This window comes from Salmo trutta, chromosome 22 (assembly GCF_901001165.1).
Source record: "Salmo trutta chromosome 22, fSalTru1.1, whole genome shotgun sequence".
Classification (NCBI taxonomy): Eukaryota; Metazoa; Chordata; class Actinopteri; order Salmoniformes; family Salmonidae; genus Salmo; species Salmo trutta.
This window is the reverse complement of record NC_042978.1, coordinates 50,233,479-50,253,405: the sequence shown is the minus strand read 5'-3', so window position 1 is coordinate 50,253,405 and position 19,927 is coordinate 50,233,479. Positions and strand designations below refer to the sequence as shown.

Below are 19,927 nucleotides of genomic sequence, written 5' to 3'. Positions count from 1 at the left end.
CCACCCCCCTCTTCCACACCCCCTTCTTTCTTCCACACCCCCTCTTTCTTCCACACCCCTCTTTCTTCCACACCCCCTTCTTTCTTCCACACCCCCTTCTTTCTTCCACACCCCCTTCTTTCTTCCACACCCCCTCTTTCTTCCACACCCCCTTCTTTCTTCCACACCCCCCTCTTTCTTCCACACCCCCTCTTTCTACCACACCCCCTTCTTTCTTCCACACCCCCTTCTTTCTTCCACACCCCCTTCTTTCTTCCACACCCCCTCTTTCTTCCACACCCCCTCTTTCTCTTCCACACCCCCTCTTCTTCCACACCCCCTTCTTTCTTCCACACCCCCCTCTTTCTTCCACACCCCCTCTTTCTTCCACACCCCCTTCTTCTTCCCACCCCCCCTCTTTCTTCCCCACCCCCCTCTTTCTTCCACACCCCCTCTTTCTTCCACACCCCCCTTCTTTCTTCCACACCCCCTCTTTCTTCCCACCCCCTTCTTTCTTCCACACCCCCTCTTTCTTCCCCCCCCCCCTCTTTCTTCCACACCCCCCTCTTTCTTCCACACCCCCTCTTTCTACCACACCCCCTTCTTTCTTCCACACCCCCCTCTTTCTTCCACACCCCCTCTTTCTTCCACACCCCCTTCTTTCTTCCACACCCCCTTCTTTCTTCCACACCCCCTTCTTTCTTCCACACCCCCTCTTTCTTCCACACCCCCTCTTTCTTCCACACCCCCTTCTTTCTTCCACACCCCCTCTTTCTTCCACACCCCCTCTTCCACACCCCCTTCTTTCTTCCACACCCCCCTCTTTCTTCCACACCCCCTCTTCCACACCCCCTCTTTCTTCCACACCCCCTTCTTTCTTCCACACCCCCCTCTTTCTTCCACACCCCCCTCTTTCTTCCACACCCCCTCTTTCTTCCACACCCCCTTCTTTCTTCCCACCCCCTCTTTCTTCCACACCCCCTTCTTTCTTCCACACCCCCCTCTTTCTTCCACACCCCCTCTTCCACACCCCCTCTTTCTTCCACACCCCCCTTCTTTCTTCCACACCCCCTCTTTCTTCCACACCCCCCTCTTTCTTCCCACACCCCCTCTTTCTTCCACACCCCCTTCTTCTTCACACCCCCCTCTTTCTTCCACACCCCCCTTCTTTCTTCCACACCCCCCCCTTCTTTCTTCCACACCCCCCTCTTTCTTCCACACCCCCTCTTTCTTCCACACCCCCTCTTCCACACACCCCTCTTTCTTCCACACCCCCCTCTTTCTTCCACACCCCCTCTTTCTTCCACACCCCCTCTTCCACACCCCCCTCTTTCTTCCACACCCCCTCTTCCACACCCCCTTCTTTCTTCCACACCCCCTCTTCCACACCCCCTTCTTTCTTCCACACCCCTTCTTTCTTCCACACCCCCTTCTTTCTTCCACACCCCCCTCTTTCTTCCACACCCCCTCTTCCACACACCCCCTCTTTCTTCCACACCCCCTTCTTTCTTCCCCCCCCCCTTCTTTCTTCCACACCCCTCTTCCCACACCCCCTTCTTTCTTCCACACCCCTTCTTTCTTCCACACCCCCTTCTTTCTTCCACACCCCTCTTTCTCTTCCACACCCCTTCTTTCTTCCACACCCCCTTCTTTCTTCTTCCACACCCCCTCTTTCTTCCACACCCCCACCCCCCTTCTTTCTTCCACACCCCCTCTTTCTTCCACACCCCCTCTTTCTTCCACACCCCCTCTTTCTTCCACACCCCCTCTTTCTTCCACACCCCCTCTTCCACACACCCCTCTTTCTTCCACACCCCCTTCTTTCTTCCACACCCCCTTCTTTCTTCCACACCCCCTCTTCCACACCCCCTTCTTTCTTCCACACCCCCTCTTTCTTCCACACCCCCTTCTTTCTTCCACACCCCCTCTTTCTTCCCCACCCCCTCTTTCTTCCACACCCCCCTTCTTTCTTCCACACCCCCTTCTTTCTTCCACACCCCCTCTTTCTTCCACACCCCCTTCTTTCTTCCACACCCCCTCTTTTCTTCCACACCCCCTTCTTTCTTCCACACCCCCTTCTTTCTTCCACACCCCCTCTTCTTCCACACCCCCCTTCTTTCCTTCCACACCCCCTCTTTCGGTTCCACCCCCACCTTTCTTCTTCCACACCCCCTTCTTTCTTCCACCCCCCTCTGTTCTTCCACCACCCCCTTCTTTCTTCCACACCCCCTCTTTCTTCCCACACCCCCTCTTTCTTCCACACCCCTTCTTTCTTCCACACCCCCTTCCTTTCTTCCACACCCCTCTTTCTTCCACACCCCCTTCTTCTTCCCACCCCCTCTTTTTCTTCCACACCCCTGTCAACTTTCTTTCCACACCCCTCTTTTCTTCCACAACCCCCTTCTTTCTTCCACACCCCCTTCTTTCTTCCACACCCCTCTTTCTTTTCCACACCCCCTTCTCTTTATTCCACACCCTCTCTTCCACACCCCCTTTTCTTCCACACCCCCTTCTTTCTTCCACACCCCCTCTTTCTTCCACACCCCCCTTTTCTTCCACACCCCCCCTTCTTCCACACCCCCTTCTTCTTCCACACCCCCTTCTTTCTTCTTCCACACCCCCTCTTTCTTCACACCCCCTCTTTCTTCCACACCCCCTTCTTTCTTCCCCACCCCCCCCTTCTTTCTTCCCACACCCCCTTCTTTCTTCCACACCCCTCTTTCTTCCACACCCCCTCTTTCTTCCACACCCCCTCTTTCCTTCCACACCCCCCTCTTTCTTCCACACCCCCCTCTTTCTTCCACACCCCCTCTTTCTTCCACACCCCCTTCTTTCTTCCACACCCCTTCTTTCTACCACACCCCTTCTTTCTTCCACACCCCCTCTTTCTTCCACACCCCCTTCTTTCTTCCCACCCCCTCTTTCTTCCACACCCCCTCTTTCTTCCACACCCCCTTCTTTCTTCCACACCCCCTTCTTTCTTCCACACCCCCCCCTCTTTCTTCCCCACCCCCCTCTTCCACACCCCCTCTTTCTTCCACACCCCCTTCTTTCTTCCACACCCCTCTTTCTTCCACACCCCCTTCTTTCTTCCACACCCCCTTCTTTCTTCCACACCCCCTCTTTCTTCCACACCCCCTCTTTCTTCCACACCCCCTCTTTCTTCCACACCCCCTCTTTCTTCCACCCCCCCCTCTTTCTTCCACACCCCCCTTCTTTCTTCCACACCCCCTTCTTTCTTCCACACCCCCTCTTTCTTCCACACCCCCCTCTTCCACACCCCCCTTCTTTCTTCCACACCCCCCTTCTTTCTTCCACACCCCCTCTTTCTTCCACACCCCCTCTTTCTTCCACACCCCCTTCTTTCTTCCACACCCCCTTCTTTCTTCCACACCCCCTTCTTTCTTCCACACCCCCTCTTCTTCCACACCCCCTCTTTTCTTCCACACCCCCTCTTTCTTCCACACCCCCTCTTTCTTCCACACCCCCTCTTTCTTCCACACCCCCTCTTTCTTCCACACCCCCTCTTCTTCCACACCCCCTTCTTTCTTCCACACCCCCTTCTTTCTACCACCCCCCTTCTTTCTTCCACACCCCCTTCTTTCTTCCACACCCCCTTCTTTCTACCACACCCCCTCTTTCTTCCACACCCCCTTCTTTCCTTCAGCACCTCTGAGTCTAACGGGGAACTGAGAAATATTGTCTTATTAATTGATGTCATGAGGACCTCTGTTTGTCTGAAGGTGTTGTTTGTGTCTCACACGCACACACACACACACACGCAAACACACAAACACACACACACATACACACACGCAAACACAAACACACACGCACACAAACGCACACGCACACACAAACACACACGCACACAAACACACACGCACACACAAACACACACGCACACACAAACACACACACAAACACACAGTCCCTTGCCCCTGTGCATACAAGTAATTAACAGTGGAATGGATTCTCTCTCGCTCTATCTTCCACAGCTCGGTGAGCCGGTAGCACGTGGACTCCGTCTCCGTCTCTGCCCCTGTCGACACTCAGATTTCTGCTAGAAGCCTTCAGGGTCGCTAGGTGGATAGTTCACTGAGCAGCCAAGCTGAGGCAAGTCAAAACAACAGCAGAAGAAAGAGCTGAAGAAACTTTGACTGATACAGTAGGATGACTTTAACCTTGACTGGGCAGAGCAGAGAGCACGGGGCTGTGTGGAGCAGAGAGCAAGGGCTGTGTGGAGCAGAGAGCACAGGGCTGTGTGGAGCAGAGAGCACGGGGCTGTGTGGAGCAGAGAGCACAGGCTGTGTGGAGCAGAGAGCACGGGGCTGTGTGGAGCAGAGAGCACAGGCTGTGTGGAGCAGAGAGCACAGGGCTGTGTGGAGCAGAGAGCACAGGGCTGTGTGGAGCAGAGAGCACAGGGCTGTGTGGAGCAGAGAGCACAGGGCTGTGTGGAGCAGAGAGCACGGGGCTGTGTGGAGCAGAGAGCACGGGGCTGTGTGGAGCAGAGAGCACGGGGCTGTGTGGAGCAGAGAGCACGGGGCTGTGTGGAGCAGAGAGCACGGGGCTGTGTGGAGCAGAGAGCACGGGGCTGTGTGGAGCAGAGAGCACGGGGCTGTGTGGAGCAGAGAGCACGGGGCTGTGTGGAGCAGAGAGCACGGGGCTGTGTGGAGCAGAGAGCACGGGGCTGTGTGGAGCAGAGAGCAAGGGGCTGTGTGGAGCAGAGAGGGGACAGAGAGTGGATGGGGGTCAGGCCCCATGCGGTCTACGTAGCTGCTTGGGTTAAAGCATGATACCAACAACAGAGTAACTCCTCAGGCAAGCAGCCGTGTGTGCCTCTTTGTGTGTGTGTGTGGCTGTGTGTATGTGTGTGTTTGTGTGTGAGAGTGTCTGTGTGTGTGTCTGTCTGTGTGTGTGTGTATGTCTGTGTTTGTGTGTGTCTGTCTGTGTGTGTCTGTCTGTGTGTGTCTGTCTGTCTGTGTCTGTCTGTCTGTGTCTGTCTGTGTATGTCTCTGTGTGTGTGTGTGTGTGTGTGTGTGTGTGTGTGTGTGTGTGTGTGTGTGTGTGTGTGTGTGTGTGTGTGTGTGTGTATATATATATATAACGCCTTCTTGCTGCTTCCTGCTCCTGACCCGTCAGGAAGAGACTGGCTGTGTCCTAAATGGTACTTTATTTCCCATAGGGCTCTGGTCCAAAGTACTACCTTGGTTCCTAAACTTTTTTTTTGTCCCACGACCCCATTTTGATATCTGAAAATTCTAACGACCCAGCCATTTTGTAATTAACAGCCAACGTTAACTTTTTTATTTGGGGCTATGGCAGGTCAATTGAAAAACATTCAATCAGTATTTCGGATTGTATTCTCAAATCACCATCACATCATTTTAGCTTGGGGCTATGAGAGTAAATTACAAATTTGTTTGACATAATGTATATCTTATCTCACCACGACTAATGAGATGGGTGTGGCTTGATGCATGTCCCCTCAGAGCTTGTCAAAGTCAGGCGGCGTGGTCGACAGTGAGCACCTCATCTCTGCTGTCCCATTCCAACCTGGACGGATATTTGGTTATAATATAGACGAGAGCACTGACTCCAGCTTCACACAGATATCAGCTGGGTGAACTGGGAACTCTGAAAAATACTAGGTCAAATCAAGACGTCAGTGAGCTACAGGTCGGATAGTCGGATAGTCGGAACTCTAGAATGAGGCTCGAGTTCCTGAGTTGGAATTCCGAGTTGGAGTTCGTTTTTTTTCTCCCATAGTTCCCAGTTGTCATGAACGCACTGAAGTCGTAGATTTCCTAGTTCCAAGTTCCCAGCTATTTTGAACACAACATTCATGTTCAGAGGCAGACGGCAGGGCATCGTTCCCTTTGAGTCAGGAACCAAAACTCCTCCGTAGAACCCGTGAACGCGTTGTCTGCAGCATTCGGTCACATGACAGCTCAATCAGCTGTTCCACTTCACTTACCGGTATGTCAACTGAGCCAGGATCACAGTTAAACGGTTTGGGAAGTGGGTCCTAAAGTGCTCTTCCAAGTGTTGGAGGTGAGCAGTCATCACTGGTGTGGTACACTTACTGATGCAGTTTCCTGTTATTTTCTTTTCATTACAACAGAAAGTCAACCAAGTTTGTTTGTTTACATCCATTGTGAATGACAACAGTTCCTCTCTCAATGTGAAAAAACCTTTCTCAACACTCTCCCCTGGATAAACACCAAGCCTCCGTGTGAAAGGAAACATCGTCATGCTGTGATTCCATATCTCTACATAGTTTAGTGAACAGGCATGCGTGTTGTACTTTACAATCTAAGTTACCTGCTGAATATCTCGGAGTTCTGTGCTCAGTGCTTTTTCCGCAAGTTGCTCCCGGTGTATCCATTATTGCTCAGTATGGTGTATCACACAATGCTTCCATATGGCAGAGGGAGACACATTCATAACTAGAGTGAAGAGGCCTGCTGTACATCTGTACATCTGTACAAAAGCCCACCATTCGATGCCATATGGAATCTGTTTTTCATCAATACAGCCACATGGGACACTGAACATCCCCTATGGAATCTGTTTTTCCATCAATACAGCCACGCAGCCCACTGAACATCCCATATGGAATCTGTTTTTCCGTCAATACAGCCACATAGGACACTGAACATCCCCTATGGAATCTGTTTTTCCATCAATACAGCCACGCAGCCCACTGAACATCCCCCGACATGTATAGAGAACAAAAGTCAATGCATGGGCATATCAGGCCTCACTGCTAACGTCCAATATTATATGGATACTTTGACTCCAAGTATCATACGTAAAATGAACATTTATATTTGCTAGATAGAGTCAGCTATAGCTTGTTCTCCATCAGCATTTTTAAATAGTAATCCCAACCTCTTTTCAGCATTTTGTTTGTTCCATGACTAATCAAAGCTAATTTCTCATACTCTTTCTTGTTTCTCCACAGCAGATATACTGTATAGTGAGCAATATGTCTGGAACATCAATACAATCACAGTATTCAAATCACAATACGTATATAATCGTGAGAATCATGAGAATCACAATACGTATAGAATTGTGAGAATCACAATATGTATAGAATCGTAAGAATCACAATACGTATAGAATCATATGAATCACAATAGGTATAGAATCGTAAGAATCACAATATGTATAGAATCATATGAATCACAATATGTATAGAATCGTGAGAATCACAATATGTATAGAATCGTAAGAATCACAATACGTATAGAATCGTAAGAATCACAATACGTTGTCATGACGTTGGCCTCTTTGGGTACAGGAAGGACAGTTGACCCCCTCCCCTTTGTACCATCACCCAACCTACCTTCCCCCCAACCCAGGGTTGTAAAAATTCCAAGAGGAGAATCTACTACAACATGTTTCATAGAGAGACAAAGGAAATTCTTCCAACTCATAGAATTGGAGAACCTAGCGACATGTGTGTTCTGGAGAAGATATGGAAGATTGATGAAGACTCCAGCTACGAACTGATCCGCTTGGTACAATTTTGTGATACTCAGAAGAGACAATATAGCCATATTACCCTAAAACGGTCTACATGATAGCCTCAGCGATGAGACTGAATCCACATGGGTGTATACAATGTATTATTAAGGATAAAGCTATTTGTAATACATTGAGATGCTATGTACTGATGTTAATGTGATAGAATTATATTTCTGTAACCAAGTCTAGCTCAGTCATAGGCACGCCCCCAGGGACACATACAGGACCAGGCGTCATTTGACAAGCCTGTTCTCTGGGTACTATAAAAGACCCCCTGATTTACATTTCTACAGACCAGGCCTACACTCCATCGTGAGTTTGGCCCAGAGGTTTGACCAGCCAAGTACTCTACTGAAAGTGAACTATACCACGTGGTTAACTTTTACTATCGAGACCGACAGAATAAGAACAAGTCTTTGATATTAATTATTAGTCTGCAGCTAAGTAAATTATATCATCGAACGCGAAGACCAACCACATCCATTCTATGACGACATTCATGAATGTCGCTCTGAACGATCCATTCTAACCGAGAGAGAGAGAGAGAACGCTGACAAACTCTCCATCAGAACAAAACTCTCCAACAAGAATCCCGACGACACATGAGCGTAAATATATATTGATATTGCAATTGTTCCCGAATGAGTGAGCCTTCAATTGTCAATATTAATGAACTCTGTGTAACTTCTCAGCTTACCGTTTTATGACCCATTGTCTAACAGACCAGCCATGCTTGTTAGCCATTAGGGCACATTACTATGCCAATCCTTGGTGACGATAATTACTGTTTGTATGTTTTCTGTTAATTACTTAGTGTAGTAAATAAATGATTTTAAGACAATTGATGTATGGATGATTTTAGTAAAGACTGGGTTCGTGCAGATAACCAAGAATTACAACTTTCATTATGAGACTGAAACAACATACGGGTTAAGATTGACTGCTATCGATGTAAAATATAAGTATTTTAAGAGTTTATTCAGAGGATAACAGCTCTATAAACGTTCTTCTGTGGTGCCCCGACTTTCTAGTTAATTACATTTACATGATTAGCTTAATCAGGTAATATCAATTACAGAGAAATAATTTTATAAGTTAGCATGTCATATCACTTAATCCGGCATAGCCAAAGACACGACAACGTATAGAATCGTGAGAATCACAATATGTATAGAATCATGAGAATAATGAGAATCAAAAAACATATAGAATCGTGAGAATCACAATGCGTATAGAATCGTGAGAATCACAATATGTGTAGAACCATGAGAATAATGAGAATCACAAAACAGTACATATCATACCGACACCTAAGCATGGCGATATCGTATTGTGAGGCCCCTGGCAGTTCCCCAATGCTGAGAGTGACCAGCTTTGGAGTTGTTCTGTTCCAAGTAAATCAATTCCAGAGAAAAGCGATCGGCCTCATGTCCATACTGTGATCAGTGGTTTGTTTCAGTTGCACCTACAATGGAAACACATCAGGAAAACCCCTAACTGACACTGACCAGTTGATTATATGAAGTCATCTCAACCAGAAAACCAGTTTACAACCAGCTCACTCTGCCTAGAATTACCATGGAAACAAGGACATAGAAGAGACATAGTGATAAAGAATCTATAATGTATTTCTATGTGATAAACTCACTCAGCTCACTTTATCTACTGACCCAGAGTCAGATGAGGTCCTTTATCTACTGACCCAGAGTCAGATGAGGTCCTTTATCTACTGATCCAGAGTCAGATGAGGCCCTTTATCTACTGACCCAGAGTCAGATGAGATCCTTTATCTACTGACCCAGAGTCAGATGAACTCCTTTATCTACTGACCCAGAGTCAGATGATCTCCTTTATCTACTGACCCAGAGTCAGATGAGGCCCTTTATCTACTGACCCAGAGTCAGATGAGGTCCTTTATCTACTGACCCAGAGTCAGATGAGGCCCTTTATCTACTGACCCAGAGTCAGATTAACTCCTTTATCTACTGACCCAGAGTCAGATGAGGTCCTTTATCTACTGACCCAGAGTCAGATGAGGCCCTTTATCTACTGACCCAGAGTCAGATGAGGTCCTTTATCTACTGACCCCGTGTCAGATGAGGCCCTTTATCTACTGACCCAGAGTCAGATGTGTCTCTCCGTGCAGTTTGAAGGAAGTTGCTAACTAGTGCAATTGTTAACTAGCGTTAGCACAATGACTGGAAGTCTATGGGTATCTGCTAGCGTTAGCACAATGACTGGAAGTCTATGGGTATCTGCTAGCGTTAGCACAACGACTGGAAGTCTATGGGTATCTGCTAGCGTTAGCACAATTGACTGGAAGTCTATGGGTATCTGCTAGCGTTAGCACAATGACTGGAAGTGCTAATGTAATTTAGAGGTAGTTTCACCAGCCAATGCTAACTTCCTTCTTACTGGACACAGAGACATACAAATGGTATCCATGAATTCATCTGACTCCTACTTTGAAAAGGTAATGTTAACATGTCAACTCTAAATTTAATACATGTGAAAATGCTCATTTGACATGTCTTTTTTGTTTTGTTGTTGTAAGGGATAGGAGAGACGGTATGTGTAATAATAAAACTCACTCAACCATGAGCCAGACACCGTGGACAGCTCCGTCCTCCTGATTGATCAGAGCCTTGATGTCTTCCAGGGCTTGGTCCAGGGTCCCAGGCTGCACAGGACAGGGAAACAATGTGTTAGATTACAATTCAACCATTAAAATGGGACAATATCCACCTTTAAATATATATACACGTCTTGCAGTTATGAGAGCTGAAACTTCACATTATTGCGACCATTAGATATCATTATTATCTGAGTCACAGTGACCTTGATTCTATTCTGCTCTGTTGAGAGAGAGAGACTCAGGAGGCTGAATTACTGTATAAGTCATATCAGGAAATAAAATGAATCCTATGATGCAAAACGCATCATACGGGGATAATTTCTGTATTTAGAAAGTTACATATCTTGATAACTCCATTGCTGACAAGCAAAATATTTTGGGACTATGTCAACAATGGACTAATGAAACAAATACCCCAAAATACAGTTTTTCTTTAATACTTTGGAGTTTGCTTTGTTTGCAATACTAATTTTGTCCTCAACTTCAGAAGTTTTTCTTGATATTAAAATGGCACAAAAGCGAAAGTGCGATTTTCACATGTGGAGTTGTCTTACATGTGAAAGTGTGCAAATTGAATTTTCACACGTGAAAAAGTTATTAACATGTGAATCCACAAATTTTGCAGGTCTTAAGTAGTGCACTATATAGGGAATAGGGATCCATTTGGAACACATTGACATGTCAGTAAATACAGTACCTTCGGAAAATATTCAAAGCCCCTTGACTTTTTCCACATTTTGAAACGTTACAGCCTTATTCTAAAATGGATTAAATAGTTTTTCCCCCACATAAATTTGGCCAATTTATAAAAAATTCAAAACTGAAATATCACATTTACATAAGTATTCAGACCCTTTACTCAGTACTTTGTTGAAGCAGCTTTGGCAGCGATTACAGCCTTGAGTCTTTTTGGGTATGATGTTACAAGCACACCTGTATTTGGGGACTTTCTCCCATTCTTCTATACAGACCCTCTCAATCTCTGTCAGGTTGCTGCACAGCTATTTTCAGGTCTCTCCAGAGATGTTCAAATCGGGTTCAAGTCCGGGCTCCAGCTGGGCTACTCAAGCACATTCAGAGACTTGTCCCGAAGCCACTCCTGCGTTGTCGTGACTGTGTGCTTAGGGTCGTTGTCCTGTTGGAAGGTGAACCATCGTCCCAGTCTGCGGTCTTGAGCGCTCTGAAGGTTTTCATCAAGGATCTCTCTGTACTTTGCTTTGTCATTATGGGGAATTGTGTATAGATTGATGAGGAAAAAAATATATTTAACCAATTTTAGAATAAGGCTGTAACGTAAAAAAAAACAAAATTGGGGAAAAAGAGAAGGTGTCTGAATACTCTCTGAATGCTCTCTGAATACTCTCTGAATACTCTCTGAATACTCTCTGAATGCACTGTAAAAGCTCAGATTAATGTGGTTAGTTTGGGAGTGTCTCGCTGGCCTGGCAGCTGGTTAATCATTATTATATTTACTGTAGGAGTGGACAGACACAGCCGGTTAAGGAGGACGTTAATCTGGGTTCTTAATCTGATCAAACTCCATTCAGAGTAAATAAACGTGGCATTGTGGATCACTACAATAATTCAAATGTAATTCATCTGTGTAGTAGAACCATTGAAATGTTCCATATAATATAATGATTAGTTGATTTCACTTTACAGTAGTAGGTCTACTATGTGTACAGTAAACCTTTACAGTAGTAGACCTACTATGTCTACAGTAAACCTTTACAGTAGTAGACCTACTGTGTGTACAGTAAACCTTTACAGTAGTAGACCTACTGTGTGTACAGTAAACCTTTACAGTAGTAGGCCTACGATGTGTACAGTAAACTTTTACAGTAGAAGGCCTATGTGTGTACAGTAAACCTTTACAGTAGTAGGTCTACGATGTGTACAGTAAACTTTTACAGTAGAAGGCCTATGTGTGTACAGTAAACCTTTACAGTAGTAGGCCTACGATGTGTACAGTAAACTTTTACAGTAGAAGGCCTATGTGTGTACAGTAAACCTTTACAGTAGTAGGCCTACGATGTGTACAGTAAACTTTTACAGTAGAAGGCCTATGTGTGTACAGTACACCTTTACAGTAGGATAAGTTAAAAAAGTAGGCTATCATTATTATATTATATATATATATTATATTCATTACCCTCAAAACAAAGAACCTCTTGAGTTTGAACTGATTTAGTGCAGAAGTCCAACGGTTCCCCTTGGCCCCGGGTCCAGCTCCATCCCTAGCTCCACCTCCATCCCTAGCTCCACCTCCATCCCTAGCTCCAGCTCCATCCCTAGCTCCAGCTCCATCCCTAGCTCCACCTCCATCCCTAGCTCCACCTCCAGTATCAGGTGAAGGGGCAGCAGACCCTCTCTCCTCTGTCTCTACCTCAGGATGACCACTCTCCGGGACCTGGGGGCTCTGGGGGTCAGGTTGACTCTGGGGCGGCTGGTTGCTCTGGGGCGGCTGGTTGCTCTGGGGTGGCTGGTTGCTCTGGGGCGGCTGGTTGCTCTGGGGCGGCTGGTTGCTCTGGGGCGGCTGGTTGCTCTGGGGGTCAGGTTGACTCTGGGGCGGCTGGTTGCTCTGGGGCGGCTGGTTGCTCTGGCGGTCAGGTTGACTCTGGGGCGGCTGGTTGCTCTGGGGCGGCTGGTTGCTCTGGGGCGGCTGGTTGCTCTGGGGTGGCTGGTTGCTCTGGGGCGGCTGGTTGCTCTGGGGCGGCTGGTTGCTCTGGGGGTCAGGTTGACTCTGGTGCGGCTGGTTGCTCTGGGGGTCAGGTTGACTCTGGGGCGGCTGGTTGCTCTGGGGCGGCTGGTTGCTCTGGGGGTCAGGTTGTCTCTGGGGCGGCTGGTTGCTCTGGGGGTCAGGTTGACTCTGGTGCGGCTGGTTGCTATGGGGCGGCTGGTTGCTCTGGGGCGGCTGGTTGCTCTGGGTTTCTCCTAGTTCTGGGGCCTCCAGCTCCACAGCCTTGGAAGTGACTGTTTTACCCTCAGACATTGTCCTATGATGAGATCTGAACAAAACGCACATACATTCTGTAATAGGAATATCCAGGTGAAAAATATTTTAGCAGTCGTTGATAATATCAATTTTTAAAAAATCTATCAGGTTCATTACAAGTTGAAACGGGGAGACACCTGAACATAAGAAAACGCAATGTCTAACTGGCCTCTTGGAGGCCCTTTCTATTCTAATCAGACATATTCAAATGTTTGGTAAATACCAGCCCGAGAGGCTTGTAGGAAGTCAAACCAAAACGCAGTGACTACAGAATCACACAGTGTACAACAGAACGCAAGAATAATCAATCGATGTCCTTGTACCTCCAGTCTGGTGTCAATCACTATCAACAGAATCTTGAACAAACAAAACCTTGTAAAATCACATGTATTACAGAACGAGAAAACATATCAATACACAAAGCATTGTTAATCAGTCTTTACTGTATATTAACTTTATTCATATTAAATATTCCCTTTACTGCATGTTATTTTACAGACTAACCTCACCAGGGAAACCCATGAGATGTAAAGTGTTTCCAAATGACACCTGATTTCCTTCATAGTGCACTGTTAGACCAGGGCTCATAGAGTTCTGGTCAGAAGGAGTACACTGCACTGTAGGGGATAGGGTGCCATTTGGGACAAATTGCCTTTCTCTTGCATTGGTTCCCATGTTCTGTTGGCAATTCATGTTTGATAGCTTTGGTCACTGATTAGGCAATGTCTACCTGTATTCAATCCCCCCCGCATCCGTCAATTAAATAAGCTATAATTTGGCCTACTGGGTTTCATTAAGCTATAATTACTAGGTTTCATTAATAGGTTTAATTATGCTTCGGTCTTGAAACAAAGATATTAGACTTTAGTGCTTGAGAGTATTTCATAGAACAGAGCCATTCGACTACATTTACGCACCAGAAATCTAACGTGACATATTTGTGTTCTGCTGTTTCTTTATTGAAACAATATCGGGAGAAGAAAAGAAAAAAACTCCTTATTTCAAACAAATGGTGATAGTATACTAGTATAGGTTACTTACCAGTTGGTATCTGTGAAGTCTGGGACGTATTGTTGTCAGAGGAAAACGAGTGATATGAGAGTCAGTGAAAGATGAACATCGGCATCAGGTGTTTCCTTGTTCCGTGTTTTAGTTAAATGGGCAGCCATGGGGACGTACACGGAAACACAACACATTTGCTGTTCACGGTAGTTTCGGTGCTGGACAATCTGTATGTACACTGGGCCAGTAGTGAAGAAAGGCGACACTTGTCCCTGGGACAGAGCTATTTAGTCTTAAACGAGCAAAAACATTTAGTTAAAAAAAATATTGCTGCTTTCTTGTTGTCTAAATGGCTGAACTGCTTGAGAAGGTTGTAGCCTGCAGTCAGCTACCGTATCTGATACCAAATTCAATGTAAAGTTCTATATTAAAATGTGGCTCAGATATTGCCTATGCCACCCATACATTGTGCTTACAGGCCTAGCTTATAGCCAGCTATTCATCCTACAAAAATAATCACTTTATGGCTATTTAAATATTCAAAAGACACCCACAAAAATATGCCTATAGTCTATAAAAAAAAATTGCCCACAGCGATAAAATGTCATTTTCTTGGCTCTATTTTTACTTTCCAATTGTAACACTGTTAGGCCTTGTGTATGACAAATCTATAAAGAATAGATCTTAGGATACTATACAAGCTATTCAGGCATGTTTCCTTTGCAATACTCTCTGTTCAGACTTATGCTTCCCACATTGAGGTGTTTTTGTGCCTAAAATACTCAATATTTAATTTCACCAGGTTTGACCGTGAGAGACAGACATTAATCTTTAAAACAATGTAATGACAAGGATGTAGTGATACATTTAGATTGAATAGGCCTTACATCATCAACCATCGACGCATCGTTCATCTCTTTGGGCTAATCGTTTCTGATATGGCATGCTGTAAGGCCACTCATTTCTTCCCCTGTATAACTCTTTTAAAGGAGCTATTCATATATTCTGTTAAGGGCTTGACGTTTAAACCCAAACCTAGTTATAATCCTGAAGAACCATCAAAGCCATGTTGACAGGCGGCAGGCAGTCTTCTATAAAAGGCTTTGTGCTCAGTGGGGTGTATTATTTAGCTACACCTACGCATGGCAGGTCTATTTTCTATTTACAGACAGAATACAGTCTGAATTCGGTGTTAATCTGTTCTCTATTCGCCGAGATAGAATAAAGACTTCAGTGTTGTTAACTATAGCTGAGTACCCTAGAGCTGAAAGACCAGGAATCGATGGGTAAGATTCATGTCATTACCGCTCATTAATCGAATCACTGCTTTGATGTAATGAGCTAATAATATGTTATTAAGTGTCCTCCTGTCTTAAATTCTTAAAGAAACCTTTAATTAGATAACCATGCTTTAGGACATCTGGAAATCATGTAGTATTTGCTTTGTATAAAAAAATATACATTACCATTCAAAAGGTTGGGGTCACTTAGAAATGTCCTTGTTTTTTAAAGAAAAAGCACCTTTTTTTTTTTTTGGTCCATTAAAATAACATCAGAAATACATTGTAGACTTTGTTAATGTTGTAAATAACTATTGTAGCTGGAAACGGCTGATTTTTAATGGAATATCGACATAGGCATACAGAGGCCCATTATCAGCAACCATCACTCCTGTGTTCCAATGGCACGTTGTGTTAGCTAATCCAAGTTGATCATTTTAAAAAGTTCATTGATCATTAGAAAACCCTTTTGCAATTATGTTAGCACAGCTGAAAACGGTTGTCCTGATTAAAGAATCCATAAAACTGGCCTTTAGACTAGTTGAGTATCTGGAGCATCATCATTTGTGGGTTCGATTACAGGCTCAAAATTTCAAGAAACAAACAAACTTTCATTTGAAACTCGTCAGTCTATTCTTGTTCTGAGAAATTAAGGCTATTCCATGTGAGAAATTTCCAAGAAACTGAAGATCTTGTACAACGCTGTGTACTACTCCCTTCACAGAACAGCGCAAACTGGCTCTAACCAGAATTGAAAGAGGAGTGGGAGGCCCCGGTGCACAATTGAGGAAGAGGACAAGTACATTAGAGTCTCTAGTTTGAGAAACAGACGCCTCGCAAATCCTCAACTGGCAGCTTCATTAAATATTACTCTGCTGGCCTTCTAGACAGAGTTCCTCTGTCCAGTGTCTGTGTTCTTTTGCCCATCTTATTATTTTCTTTTTATTGGCCAGTCTGAGATATGGATTTTTCTTTTCAACTCTGCCTAGAAGGCCAGCATTCCAGAGTCCCCTTTTCACTGTTGTCACAGCTGTCGAAGTGGAGAGAAGTGGACCAAGGTGCAGCAGAGTTAGTGTTCATAATTTTAATTAAAAAATGATCACTGGAACACTACAAAAACAAGAAAATACCAACAGCTAAACAGTACTGACAGCATATCACACTGAACAGAAACAATTACCCACAACCCCAAAGAAAAACACACACTCCTATATAGGACTCCCAATCAAAGGCAACTCAACACACCTGCCTTCAATGGGAGTCCTAATCACCAACACAACCATTCACACACACAAAAACCCTGCCACATCCTGACCAAAACTAATCCAATTGCTCCCTCTGCTGGTCAGGATGTGACAGTACCCCCCCCCCCTCAAGGTGCATACCCCGTAATGCACCTTACAAAAAGAAAACACAACAAAAAATCCCCAATACCCCAACAAAACCAATAAACAATAACCCCTAAACAATAAGGGAGGGAAGGGAGGGTGGCTGCCGTCAACGACGGCACTGTGCTACACCCTCCCTCCCCAACCCAGCAGTCTGATGGCCTTGAGATAGAAGCTGTTTTTCAGTCTCTCGGCCCCAGCTTTGATGCACCTGTACTGACCTCGCCTTCTGGATGGTAGCGGTTTTAACAGGCAGTGGCTCGGGTGGTTGCTGTCCTTGTCCACTAGTCACTTTAATAATGTTTACATACTACTTTACTCATCTCATATGTATATCCTGTATTCTATTCTACTGTATTTTAACTAAGAAGTGTTTCTGTCTGTGTATGTGACCAATAACATCTGATTTGATTTGCATGCCCACTGACTGGCCTCAGTTCCAGGTGCAACACAACAGGCTAAGGGAGTAATGTAGGGTGACATGGACTTCAGCTGTTATTGTCAGAGTAAGTCTAACGTTGTGATGTAGCAGACTGTATAAACAGTGTGATCATTATTAGACACTGCTGGAGGGTAATATACTGAACATGTTGTTCTATGGAGTCTAATGAAACTCTCTTTCGGGAGTGGGCACCAGAACATAAGAGGTAAAGGTACATATATGCAAAATAAAGGTAAATATAGAATGGAGTGTCTGTCTTTATGATGTCACGCTGCAGAATGGAGTGTCTGTCTTTATGACGTCACGCTGCAGAATGGAGTGTCTGTCTTTATGACGTCACGCTGCAGAAAGGAGTGTCTGTCTTTATGACGTCACGCTGCAGAACGGAGCGTCTGTCTTTATGACGTCACGCTGCAGAACGGAGCGTCTGTCTTTATGACGTCACGCTGCAGAACGGAGCGTCTGTCTTTATGACGTCACGCTGCAGAATGGAGCGTCTGTCTTTATGACGTCGCTGCAGAATGGAGCGTCTGTCTTTATGACGTCACGCTGCAGAACGGAGTGTCTGTCTTTATGACGTCGCTGCAGAATGGAGCGTCTGTCTTTATGACGTCACGCTGCAGAACGGAGCGTCTGTCTTTATGACGTCACGCTGCAGAACGGAGCGTCTGTCTTTATGACGTCACGCTGCAGAACGGAGCGTCTGTCTTTATGACGTCATGCTGCAGAACGGAGCGTCTGTCTTTATGACGTCACGCTGCAGAACGGAGCGTCTGTCTTTATGACGTCACGCTGCAGAACGGAGCGTCTGTCTTTATGACGTCACGCTGCAGAACGGAGCGTCTGTCTTTATGACGTCACGCTGCAGAATGGAGTGTCTGTCTTTATGACGTCACGCTGCAGTACAACTATCTCAGTGATTCTAATTGACTTTTGTAGACTGTACGACGGATTCCGTCTTCTACGATTATCACATGTCACCAAGGCCTAAAATGATACCCAGGTGGTACCACAGTGTTGAGCATTTCACTCACATTTGTGAATAACAATAGTCAAGTATGATCTTGTTTATAGCAACAACAAAAAAAATGCTGCCTGCAGTAGCTGTTTTCAAAGTATTTCTGTTGTTTTGTTTCAGAGCTTGTAAATGAAATCGCTGAAAGTCAAAGAATTATGATTCATATGGCCTATCCCACCTGGTGCTGCAACACTGCCTGGCTGGGGGCTGTACGCACATAAAGAGCTGAGTGAAAGATGAATTGTTCGAAGCGCTGAGCAAAGGCATAACAGTTGGTCTAATTTATTTGAAACTAAAGTCTACTGAGACTTTGTCCTTGTGTTTCTTGGCTATTTACATTGTTTCACAGGTCTTGTCTCTTTGCTAGGAGAAAACAGTTGCAGGAAAACTCAAACTACTGTAATATTGAAAAACAACCTAGCATTTGAACAAAACTATTAGCCAAGAAACACAAGGACAAAGTTACACTTTATTAGCATTTCAGGTCAAATCGACCAACTTCTACATTTTGCCTTTGAATTTTATAAATGTTTTACTTTTCCCAAATGCTCTGGGTGACCACCTGCCAATGTAGCTGGTGAAATTGACATTCTTACCCGCCAATTCCAAAATCGACCCATATTTGGCGGGTGGTGGGTGTTATTTTCCCACCCTGTTTACGAATTACACAATAATCAAAAAAGTCAAGCTCAGATGCTGCAACATCAGTCAAAATCCATCATTACTGCAGAACAACATTGCCTGGACACAGGTATTATTTGGGGTGAGACTCAAAATAATATTGTAGATACGAGCTAATAGAGAGTAGCCGATGATCAACGTAAGAATTTACATTCTTTAACATTCTTCTTCTGTTTGATGAAACTGTTGCAGCATTATGCTATTGTATGTAATGTGAGCATTGGTTTGATTAGCCAACATAGCTAACTAGCTAGCTATATATACACTGAACAAAAATACAAATGCAACATGTAAAATGTTGGTCCCATGTTTCATGAGTTGAAATAAAAGATCCCAGAATTTTTCCATATGCACAAAAAACTTATTTCTCTCAAAATGTGTGCACAAATTTGTTTATATCCCTGAACATTTTTCCTTTGCCCAAAAAAATCCATCCATCTGACGGGTGTGGCATGTCAAGAAGGTGATTAAACAGCATGGTCATTACACAGGTGCACCTTGTGCTGGGGACAATAAAAGGCCACTCTAAAATGTGGCCTGTTGTTACACAACACAATGCGACAGATGTCTTAAGTTTTGAGGGAGCGTGCAATTGGCATACTGACTGCAGGAATGTCCACCAGAGCTATTGCCAGAGAATTGAATTTAAATGTCTCTACCATAACGTCATTTTAGAGAATTTAGCAGGATATCCAACCAACCACACAACTGCAGACCACGTGTAACCACACCAGCCCAGGACCTCCACATCCGGGTTCTTCACCTGCGGGATCATCTGAGACCAGCCACCCGGACGGCTGATGAAACTAAGTATTTCTGTCTGTAGTAAAGCCCTTTTGTGGGGGAAAACTAATTCTGATTGGCTGGGCCTGACTCCCCATTGGGTGGGCCTGGCTCTCAAGTGGTTGTGGTGGCCCACCCACCCATAGCTGCACTTCTGCCTAGTCATGTGAAATCCATAGATTAGGGCC

The 19,927-nt window shown here is 45.1% G+C and overlaps 1 protein-coding gene across 2 annotated transcripts in view; it reads right to left on the bottom strand.

The window, feature by feature from the left end:
* Window positions 1-14,516, bottom strand: part of LOC115158903 (splicing factor, proline- and glutamine-rich) — a 65,745-nt gene extending 51,229 nt beyond the window's left edge. For both annotated transcript variants that reach the window (XR_003868775.1, XM_029708328.1), the window contains exons 1-3: window positions 14,187-14,516; window positions 12,303-13,158; window positions 10,107-10,195 (exon numbers count right to left, since the gene is read on the bottom strand). Coding sequence is in view for 1 of the 2 variants with exons in the window: in XM_029708328.1 (XP_029564188.1) it covers window positions 10,107-10,195; window positions 12,303-13,142 (929 nt within the window). In the remaining variant the exon portion in view is untranslated. The remainder of the gene's footprint in view (window positions 1-10,106; window positions 10,196-12,302; window positions 13,159-14,186) is intronic.
* Between the last annotated feature and the right edge of the window lie 5,411 nt (window positions 14,517-19,927).